The sequence below is a fragment of the Micropterus salmoides genome, unplaced genomic scaffold (assembly GCF_014851395.1).
Source record: "Micropterus salmoides isolate LMB-PRFRI ecotype aquatic unplaced genomic scaffold, ASM1485139v1 Ms_hic_scaffold_20, whole genome shotgun sequence".
Classification (NCBI taxonomy): domain Eukaryota; kingdom Metazoa; phylum Chordata; class Actinopteri; order Centrarchiformes; family Centrarchidae; genus Micropterus; species Micropterus salmoides.
In genome coordinates, this window is record NW_024041151.1 from 17469392 (window position 1) to 17480771 (window position 11380).

The window sequence follows — 11380 nt, forward strand, 5'->3', positions numbered from 1 at the left end:
ATTCAACCGTGGTGTTGTGTCGGGAGATGCAGTGACTTCACCAGCGGTGAGTATTATGAATAATACATGTAATCTGTTAAGCTATGAGGAGAGTAAAAGTCCGTTAGCTGCTAGGCTAATTTATGTAGTGCTAACATCATATAGGCTAAAGCTCTTAAGCTAGTGGTGGTGACTAACAAATAAACTAATCTTAACAGTTACCATTAAGAAGAATTTTATGCTTCTGTTAAATGTGATTGCTATTAAGCCATGTTTTATGTGTGGTGGTGAAGTCAATTTAAAGTTAACTTTACTGCACTTCACCAGTCGAAATGACTTAATGAAGGCTAACGTTAGTTACTGTACTTCTGTCTCACACAGAAAACACAGGAGGAGGCATGCGGAGAACATAACCATATTACTCAGAGGAAAAGAAGGAGAAGGAGAGCAACAAATAACCCCCAAACAATAAAATAAATTCCTTTTATATTTCCCTGCCTTGTTGTTTGTGTACATACAGAGGAAGAATGTGAGAACAGCACACATTTCATCGTTACTGTGTGTTAGAGCATGGGAGAACAGTGGATACTTTTAATACAGCCCACACCCCTAATACTGTGTAACTATAACAAGTAGAGAACAGAAGAAAAAGATGTTCTTTCTTTACAACTGTCTGCATTGCTATATTATCTTGTGTAAATAGACTGGAGACTCCAAATTGACATTTAAGACATTTGTTTGATCCACCTTCATACACATGTGACATTACTGTACAACTTGAGAAAGGTGAGTAGTTTTCTGCTCCAGCCTGCCTAAAAGAGAAGCGTTTTTGGGATTAAATGGACTTTATTAGCTGCTGCAGTGCAGGATGAACTCAGAACAGACCCATTTCTCACCTTATTATTCTAAATCATGCAACGAAGAAGAAATGCATAATAAATCAAATTACAAATACTGTACAGCATGTAGTCTAATGGACAAGACTTGTGTTATAGCTGACTTGGGCAGTGAAATGTTGGTCATGTGGTCATAGTTGTCCACAACTCAAATCATAATTTAAGAAGAAATGTTTTATTCCACCTCAAGAAGGCTTCCTATCAGAAAGGTAGGAAGGTATTCAAATGTACAACTGCAATTTCCCTGACATTTTTGTGTTACTTTACTTTTAATAGACGCATTTAACAGGTTTTATACTTCCTGTGAGTATAATCCAATCAATCTTATTTTCATACTGTATATCCGTTGTGTAATTTGATAAATTGTGTTGTATGTGGTGCTCGCATCGTGTACTACTGAGACTTCATTGCCCTCTTCAGAGACTCTGACTGCAACATGCGTCTTTGAAAAGAGAGAAACAGACAGGCAGTTAGAGACTTTTTCTGTCAGCTCGCTCTGCTCCGTTCAAACTGAATTTACCATACAGAATTGAATACGAGTGCACTCCAGATTTAGCTGCAGCCAGCTGACCGTGTACTTCTCCCTATACCGCAGTTCTGCGTCCATGCATGCAGCAAACTGAAAGCACTGCCTGTCGGAGCGTCTACATGAAAAGAGAAGGAAGACATGCTGGTAGTATTGTCTTCAGAGTTGTTAAACACCTCAGCGCACTAAAGGAAGCCATCTGACTGTGTGAAGAGCAGATCGTTGATGTCTGCAGGCAGAGAAGGCCAAGAGCTCTCCCGTCTGACTGGTCCACCATAGCAGAGAAGATGACCCCTTGAGACACAGCCCCTCCTCATTTGCATAATGAGGCAGAAATGCATACAGAAATGTAAAAAGGACAGGCAGAAATAAATACCATGGGTGAAAATAAATAAGGTAAAAAAAAATACAAAGGAAGAATAAAAGACAAAAATATTAAAACACACATAAATAAATTTTAAAAATTGTAATTAATAAATAAAGTTGAAGATTATAATGGAGAATAAATAAATAAGGTAATTATAACAAAGGTGAATAAGTAAAGGCACTAATTAAAATATATACATTTATGTCTCCTTGTATAATTTAATTACTACCTACATTTATTTATTTACTTTATTTTTTGTGTATTTAATTGGATGCTTATTTATTTATTGAGCATTTATTTATTTCTGTATTTATTTCTGCCTGTGTCAGGATCGGTCCTCCATAAACATAATCAAGTAACTAAAGATGGGGGGGGGGATTGATAGGCTGTTCAGGGAAATGCTAATCGCTGGTTCGTGTCCCTTTGTCAGTTTAACAGTCAGGCCCCGCGTTATCAGCTTCGGAATCAAAAAGGTGCCAGTTTTATGGTCATTTACAAAGCACTTAGAGAAAGCAACCTTCACCCCCCACTTCCGTTGGGGTCTCCCCAGCAGTCTGTTGAAGTTGATCTTTAACACCCCCTTCTCCCCTCTGGGAGAGGAAAGAGGAATTTGGAGTAGCTCCTAATTTATTCAATATAAAATGCACAAATCCACACCGTTGTCCCACTACAGCGTCTCCACAGTGCCATCACAAGCCCCTACTGGCAGCTCCTAACCACTTGAGAGACCTCTGGAGCCTTCTTAAATAACTGGGAGAGTGAGTCTTAGCTTTAAGAAATTTGATAACTTGCTTTTATTTTCAAGTTTAAAAGTAGGAGTAAATTTCATGAATTCTCAGCACTTAAGACTAAAATGGCACTTTGAAAAGCTTGATAAATATGGGCCCTGATTAGCACGAGCCCTCCACCGGCTCCTTTGGGTCACAGACAAAAACGTGATCTTAATGCCATGGTATGGGGTGGTGATGATGCATGGATAAGACACATGCCTTTGGTGTGCAAGACCTGGATTTGAATCCACTGTGAGACACCAATGTGTCCCTGAGCACCCCTAGTTGCTGTTTGAGTTTAACAGCAGAGGGGTTGATTAAATGTTCAATCTCAAAAGGGCCAATAACCGAGGAGACACTTTTCATGACTTGACCAGACTGACCTTGTTTGTATTTAGTCCAATGGCAATGTAGTGGTTGTTCTTAGTGGAGAGTAGCAGTGCTGTCCAAGTGTCTCTCCACACCGTGCGGCAGCGTCAAAGGTGGAGCTGGACTGATGAGATCAATGATTCACTCTCCTGGGAGGGAGGTGGTTAAATGCAGAGAGAAGTTTCAAAGGGTGATAAACCTGTGGCTAAGCACCGCAGGGCAGATTCTGGGTATAGATTAGCTATCTCAGCTTGTCTAGTTGTCTGAGAATGAAAACCAGAAGAGTGACTCACATTGGCCCCCAGAGCCTGACAAGATGCTTTCCACACCTGGGATAGGAACTGTGGCCCTCTGTCAGAGACAATGTCCAGGGGGACATGCTGGCAGAATACATGGTGGACTAGGAGATCTGCAGTTTTCCGGGATGTGAGCAGTTTCTGCTTCTGGGTCATATTGGTGTCTGACCCAGAAGCATCCTCCAGAGAAACATATTACCGCGATAGAACGTTAGGCTTAATGCCTGACAGGAGTTCAGCCTTTTGGCTGTCTGAATGTATTAAAGATTTTTATCATTGGTCCGGATCACAAAAGGAAGTTCTGTCCCCTCATCCAGTGCCTCCACTCCTCTAAGGCTAACTTAGTTGTGTTCAGCTGGGGATACGCGACAAGAGAAAAAAGCACAGGGATCTAATTTCTGATCTAGACCAAAATGTTGGGAGAGAGCTGCCCCCACCCCTATGTCTGAGGCATCCACCTTAGCAATAAACTGGTGTCAGGCGTCCGAGTGGACAAATATGGGATCTGTGAATAAAGTTTTTAACTTAGTGAATGCCTTTTCAGACTCTCTGGTCCACAAAAATAGGGTCTAAACCAAAATAAGTTGTGTTAGGGGGGTGCCAACTCGGCTACAGTCAATCAGATGAATTGCGGGTAAAAGTTAGCAAACCCCCCCAGAAACGTGGCATTGCTTATGTGTCTCCAGAACCGATCACTCTACCACTGCCTGGATCTTCACCTGACGTCTCTCAATAATGTATCCCACAAAGCTGAGCATGAAACTCACGTTCCTTCGCCTATGTGAAAAGCTTTTTTTCCAGTAACCTCTGCAGCACCTGGCAGACATGAGAAACGTGGTCAGACTAGGAAGATCATGATGTCATCGAAACAAAATGATTCAGAAAAGCACTCAGGACATTATTCACTAGATTTTGAAACACTGCCGGAGCTTTGGTTAGCCGAAGGGCATCACCAAATACTCAAAATGTCCCAAGGGAATGTTGAATGCTTCAGTCTCATCTGCACACAATGTGAAAGGTGGACTGGTATGGAAGAACATGAAGAGCAGAGCCACAGACAGAAATAGAGATAACAGGTGGCACACAGTCAGCTCAGCAGATTTAGTTTGTTCAAATGAGGACATGGGATCAGATGTTATTTAATTCTTGTGGATTTGAAACTTTCACTGGAATTGCACAACACAATCAACCGGGGTTTGGCAAGGTTGCCCCTCTTCTTGTTCTTTTATAGACTGTTGGAGAGTTTACTTGCAGAAAATGCTGATACGTTGAGAAAGCACGTGTGCCAGACACCCTGGCCAGATTTGAACCCAAGATCTTGTAAATGAACCATATGAGCCTTTTCACTGCTGAGTAACCTTTCTCCTTGACTTTACTCTTCATAATATAGTATAGTAACAGAGTTGAGACTAAGCCAGCTGTAAGCCTGAATGAGATTGGTATTCACCCTTCACTATAGTCTGTACCTGTTCTGAGCTGTGTGTATGTAGCTAGGTGGCACTGTGTCCCCATATATAATAATACTTTGTTTTACATTGATAACATTGATGTTGTGTTTGAGTGACAATCCAGTAAAATGTTTCCAGCCTCTAGGTCATCTACAGACAAGACAAATGATTGGTTTCTGTTGTACAGATAAAGCAGCCTGTATACACGGATCCTTTTTCTCTGTTGAATCTGGTTGTATCATATTTAAATTTTGAATGTGAATATCTCACTGTAGTCGCTAAATGTGTAAATGTGCCTTTTCTTAATTTCTGCTCTGCCCTTATCACCCGCCTCCAGATATCTGACTCCTTACTACTGACCCTGCCAGCAAAACCCTCTTCAAAAATCAATACTAAAGAGTTTGATGTGAATTTTCTCTTTTTAAACCCTTCATGTAAACTACACTGTTACTTGTGCTCATGGGCTGTGCTTTTGCCTATTTACTTCATAAAGCAGATTTATGTGATTCCATGTTAAGGTCCAGACATACTTTAGCCTATATGTTACTGCAGTTCTTTAAAAATATCATTTCTATATGGAGTTTCTAGCTATAACTACTGAAAATGTTGCGGATGAAAATAAAAATGGTCATACAAAGGCAAATGTAGGTCTCCATATAAAGAGGCTGGAAATAGCAACACATGCTATGGCAGAGTATAAATTCAGTGACACAAAACCATGAGTGTAGTTTCTATTCCAGCTTTCACTCTACTTTGTTGTAAAGACCACTGCTTATTAACAGCTGCAACATCTTTGGAATTTAGACCTGTGAACACAGCCTGCCTACAAAATACAGAGTGTGAAGAAAGTATAGATAGGCCAGACTATGACAAATTAATATACAAGAGATGAAACTGAATAAAATTTACCTGATCCCTTAATGTAAAGAGGGAAGTCTAACTCTGATCAAGTGATGTTTCACAGCCCATAATATCCAAACGTTATAACATTTATTCAGATAATTCTCCTGAGATCATCTGTGGGAAAGATTACAAGAAGGAACTTCAAAGATAATATACAAAATAAAGGTTATTTAGTACAAACATCTGAAGAAAAATCTTAGTTAGAAATATTAAGTATACTTAATAATTGTGAAACATGCTCTTCCTTTGTAGCAATCATTCAACTTTCTGATCTAACAGTCAAGCTTTCATATCTTTTCAACATTCCTTCTCCTTCTGAAGTTCACTTTATTCACTTTACTATGTACCATGCCAAATCCCAAAATGCAGTAATATATCAAATCAGTATCATCATATAGTATATGAAAGAAATCCGAAGTGTCAAGCAGTTAGAGAAATATTTTGATATTTTGACAATGAAAGATCTGGGTCATCCAGGCAGAGAGGTTGACTCATATTCTTAGTCCCACCTTGAAAACAGAAATTTGGAGATATTATGAAATTGTCTGTGAAGGTTCTCATGATATTGTATATATATTTAATATCACTGATTTAAGTTCCCAAAATGTTTTCCACTCACCCCAACATTTTAAAGCGTGTTGTAGTTGAGAGGTTTCCAGGCAAATCTCTGACAGTAAAACACAGTCTGCATAGAGATAAGTCAAATGTGATCACTACCAAGCATCCATAAGCTCAAAAAGTTTATAACCTAATAGCTGTTTACTTACTCCACATTTGAGAGCGGTCTTGAAGTCTCTGCACCTGTACGTTGTCAAAGTGCATGGATCTGAGAGTGAAAAAACAGAAGCATTTGAATTGATGACTTGATAATCGATTAATTGTCCTTTTTTCACGTAAATATTTGGTTTGAACTTGAGGATTCAATATTTGAAGACAAAAGCCTGCACACAACTATCCTTCAAGGCAGACTGACCTACAAGAGGAGCCTCTTGTCCTTCACACAGGTGGATGAGAGCGCAGATGGCCTGAGGGGTGGCGTAGCCTAGGATTGCGTCTAGCACAGTCTTTCCAAACTTGCCAATGACCGCCTCACACTGATCCCGGTATGAGGAGGGCAAAATGTGACAGATCTCCTCCAGCAGCTTGATCACAGCGTCCTGCAGAAGAAACAGAGAGAAAGGTAAGCGTGCATGATGTCACCAGCAGTGCTGTCTGGAGGAATTTTGGTGTCTACTTGCATGAATATATGTGTGTGGGGGGGACAAAGAGATATTGTGTTTATTTGCACATGTATTCCTTGTGAGTATGACACACCTCTGTCCTTTCTTTAGGCAGCAGGCCCTCCAAAGTCTTTAAAAGAAAAATGCAGAAGGAGCATTGTGTTGATGGCTGCACCTTATAGACAGACACAGAACAGAGAGAGTAAAGCACAAACTGGGGCCTTTTCTCAAAATATTATTATTACTCGAAGCTGTACTTTACTGACATTTTCATTTGTCACAGCGACCTGAAGGGCCTCCTTGACAAAATAGTGGAGCATCTTCTCCTGCTTGTCACAGGAGCCACACAGCCCAATGATTTTGCAGACCTCTGCTGGTTTCTACAAAGAGACAGGGCGATTTGTGTTGAGAATAAACAGCTCAATAGCATCAGAAACACAAAGACAGACTACAGAACACACCATTATTATTTTACTCCTGATATATCTCTGATGATGATTCCAGCAGGCAACTTACTACAATACTAGTAATGAAGTTGATGGCCAGTGGAAGCATCTTCTCCACCTCGTCTTTGCAGAATTTGCCAGCTGGCCCAGGCAGGTGGGCACACAGATTGTCAATGCCATCCATGATTTTTTTCTGAAATAAAACATTGTATTGGGTGTTTAGTCCTCAGGACAAGTGAGCTATTATGGATGAGTTAGTGTAATGACTACTATATGAATCTAAACACCAGTAAGTGAGAGCATGATCATTGATTCTGAGAGACATGCAAAGTTACTCCCTCACAAGATTGAATGAGTAGTGCTATTATTTAGATCATGCACCATTGTTTAAAAGGGCATTTCATTCCAAGATCGGATGTATATGTTTTATAGGTCATTCACTGAGTTAGTGTGCTATCTTTTTCTTAGTTTAGAGCTTTAAATGGATATATTCACATTTTAAGGAGATGCAGATGCTGCAGAACATTACAACAGGAAATAAGAGAGTGGTCAAACAATGTCAATTTGGTATCATTTGAACAAAAGTGCAATGCAAAAGCAGTAACATTATGGACAGTCACCCTTTAAAGGAAGAGTTTTAGCTTTTGTCTTTGAGGCAAAAATCATATATATATATGATTGAACATAGGGGACAGTGGGGATGGTTGTACCACGGATCAGTAACATGTCCAGTTTCTCCAATCAGGAACAAGTTATGAATCACCTGATTCACTCTGCATATGCTTGTCCTTATTCCACATGGGGAAGAATAGCACACTGTGGCAGGCACAGACAGTTTTAGAAGTACAAAATAATTTTGAGGTTAAATTTTTGAGGTTTAACAGAATTTTTAAAATTGGAATTCATTTTTATTTGTTGTTACTTGTGACGTCACAATGAAAACCTTCATAAAGCTTGCCAAGCGGCTAGGGGGTCAGGCACGCCCTCAAACCAAGCTAGTCTGAGCGGAGGCCCTTAGGCTCGACTTGCCTTTGTTTGGTTTTCCATTGTAGAAATGTTGTACCTGTACCTGCTTCCAGGTACTTTTTTTAATATCGCCTCACCTCCGTCGAGGTTCCAAGTGAGCTGAGGGATACTAAAATGTAACGTGAAAACACGACAGACTGCTGATTGGTCAGAGAGAATATTCACTATTCACTGCATCATCATTGCCTGCGCCAGACAGAGGCCAGTTTTTTTATGTAATTCCATTACTAAATCCACTTCTGAGAAGTTTTGAGGTGAGAAATCCGCTGTGTAGATTTAGAATATTGACAATTTTACGAGAAGTGATGGCGGAACAAAAATGTGCTTGAATATTGTCGGAGTTGAGGAGCTCCGCAAGTGGCTGCGGGGGAAGCCTGTGCCAACCCGCGCGAGGAGCGTGTGAGACCGGCCAGCCGTCCGCTCACAGAGCCCTCTGCTCCCGCCGTCACACAGACCGCTGCAGCAACAACAGCAGAGGAAAACACAGCTGGAAGGTTTTCATACTGCTTATCTGTCTTACATTCTGAGGAATGTTGAAATGTTTTAACTTAAAAAGAGAAAGCTGTGTGGATCGCTGGTGTGTGTTGCATTGAACATAACGTCGCGGCAGTTGTGTGTGCCGTCGCTATGACGACAAGCTACATACTATCTCTGGGTACTATCTGCAATGGTTGTAGTGGTTTATGGTAAGATTGTGGTCTGGTAATAACTTATACCATCGCAGTCTGAAGCGGCTTTGATTTGGATCACACTACCTTGTTTCTTACGACCCGCCCTTCTCTGCTTCACATTGGCTAGTAGTCCTTACCTGGGAACTGCGCATGTGAAACTCCCAACAAAGATTTTGTACAAGTAAGATGCATCACTCTGTAGCTCAAGAGTGGAGCGTACAACACATAGGGTGAAAAGAGGAGCTTCAGCAATGTGCAGTATGAGAAAAATATGGTGTTTTTTGAAAATTAAACCATGTAAACCTGTTCTGGTACAACCGCTAATTAAGATTTTGAACATGAAAATGAGCATAATACCACCTCTTTAATATTGGTGAATTTGGAGTTCCATGCACTTCTAGGGGGCTTCTAACCATGCAAATGTGATATTTTCAGCTTTATTGATTAATATTGAAGTAAATGGCATTTGTTTTGTGGCACTCATAATGTAGCACAGCAAAATTACATTTCACAAACCAGGCACAGATAAAGTTTTTCACTAAAATGATGTGTGACTCAAAATAGTTAATAAAGTTTTTATAAATCAGCCAATTTAAGCGTTCTCTCTTTGGTCTCAGAAGGGGTGCTGCACAGACCGGATTACAATCAGAGGAAGAAGGATGTTTGAGGTCAGCTAAGAATCAGAAATTGTATGTGAAATTTCATTTAAACTTTTGTTAGACATAGAAAATAGGAAGTGGCTATGCACCCGTTACAAAAATGGACCCCACCTTTAGTTTCTGTGTGTGGGTGTGTATGTGTATTTCATTGTATACACAAATGATTTGCATCTCTGAATGTGCTTCAACTGATAAGAGAACAGGTGGAATAAACTCTAGGAATTTGAAGCATTTCTTTATTTGATAAACTATTCAACTACTGATCTCAGCAAACACTTCAGCTATTTTAATCTTGATTTATGAATTTGGACATTCATAGTATCAATAATAATCAGTAAGCAAATATTAATCCAGTGGAATGTGTTTGCTGTTTAGTCGCCTACTTGTACTCACCTGGAGGTCTGCATTGGAAAACAGGTCAGCAAGTAGTTGAAAAATTTGTGTGCAGTCCTGGCAGACGTCCCCATTCTGAATATAAGGTCAAACAATGAAAATAAATGAACACCGTAAACTGATTGAATAACTTACACTTACCAGTGCCTCATTCTAAGTTATTGTGTACATGAGATTTATAATGTATAATTAGAGTTAATCTAAAGTGTATTTCATGAGGAAGAAACTTATTTGTGGCTGGATTAGTTCCACTATAGATTCAAAACTGAAACATTAGAAATGAAGGTACTTCCTGATTTTGAAGAAATGCAAATCTTAGTTCCCTCTATAACAAGTCAACATTATTTCCTTGCATTTGTCACGTTGTTTCAATTTAATTGTGTGGAGTTAATGATGCATGCTTTCTCTTAAAGAATGGAACAATTGTGTATCATACTGTAGCGTCCTCATTACTCCTCCAAGAAAGAGTGATGCATTAAACATACAATTTTAGCACACAAGATACAAAATGTTTTCCTAAAGTAAATCTAGGAAGTTATTGAAAATCCCCAAATTTCTATATAATTACATGTATTTGTTTCTTGAATTGAGATCTGAGTTGTGTTTCAAGAAGTTCAGAACAACACGTAACACACATCATATAAAAAACCAGCACATCATAATCATCATATGTGTTTGTGTTTATTTATTTATGTTTTGAGTGAAAATATATATGTTATTGCAAGAAATCCAAAATCAAACTTACTGCTCTCAGGGAATCTGGAACATTTTGCAATCCATCGATATTCAAACCCGAAGTCAGAGCTGCAGGGGGAAAATTCATCATTATTGATCCTCTTCCTTGTAATGTAACTCGGCACTTAACTTTTCTACTATTCATTTCTTAAGTCATCATTATTCATATCATAAATTATTACAATTAATTATAGGCTTACCACAGCCTTCAAGACAAATGAAGAGAAGCAAAGCGGTCTTAAGCAAGGCCATCCTCCGTTATTTTCAGGCTACTTCAGAATCTAATGTCTTCCCTCCTGAGGTCTGTACAGGGAACTGAGTGCAACTTATATTTGACAACCCCCACCAACCAAATTTTGAGGGGGGTGAAAGCAACCGTGATAAGATTTGTCTTCAATATAGCGGAACCGTTTCTTTCTCTGCCCTTCAGTAAGCTAATATTAGTCAAGTTTCATATTCAGTTCCTCACATTGAGGTGCTAAAACTTTGACATTTATAAAGACTCAAATGTGTTGACAGATGTACTGTAGATATTTAAAATGTGCTGTAGCTGCTTTGTGTCACATCATCCCATCCTGTAGTTTGGTTCATTCTAGCTGTGAATACTGACATAGATTTTGCAGTTTTGTTTTTATCAGCTGCTCCACTATAAAAATTAACTGAAGTATATCTCAGG

At 39.4% G+C, this 11380-nt stretch overlaps 1 protein-coding gene across 3 annotated transcripts; it reads right to left on the reverse strand.

Annotated features, from left to right (window-relative positions):
• Positions 1 to 5619: 5619 nt before the first annotated feature.
• Positions 5620 to 11059, reverse strand: LOC119914170 (prosaposin-like). 3 transcript variants are annotated; one of them, XM_038733258.1, is made up of 10 exons: positions 10905 to 11059; positions 10715 to 10773; positions 9970 to 10044; positions 7291 to 7413; positions 7041 to 7154; positions 6869 to 6904; positions 6528 to 6711; positions 6322 to 6380; positions 6174 to 6239; positions 5620 to 6063 (listed from the first exon to the last, which is right to left on the reverse strand). In XM_038733258.1, exons 1-9 carry the CDS (start codon positions 10954 to 10956, stop codon positions 6183 to 6185), a joined length of 759 nt encoding a protein of 252 aa, XP_038589186.1. In that variant the 5' UTR covers positions 10957 to 11059; the 3' UTR covers positions 5620 to 6063; positions 6174 to 6182. The 3 variants fall into 3 exon arrangements, with proteins under 3 accessions (XP_038589186.1, XP_038589185.1, XP_038589184.1); XM_038733257.1 differs by having other exon boundaries at positions 6869 to 6943; XM_038733256.1 differs by having other exon boundaries at positions 6869 to 6949.
• Between the last annotated feature and the right edge of the window lie 321 nt (positions 11060 to 11380).

Excerpts from the sequence above, each read along its gene's own strand:
- LOC119914170 (XM_038733256.1), bottom strand. The coding sequence starts at position 10,956 with ATGGCCTTGCTTAAGACCGCTTTGCTTCTCTTCATTTGTCTTGAAGGC. Across the intron at positions 7,155-7,290 it reads ACTTCATTACTAGTATTGTA|AAACCAGCAGAGGTCTGCAA; the intron begins GTAAGTTGCCTG and ends GTCTCTTTGTAG. Across the intron at positions 6,950-7,040 it reads TCGCTGTGACAAATGAAAAT|GTGCAGCCATCAACACAATG; the intron begins GTCAGTAAAGTA and ends TCTGTCTATAAG.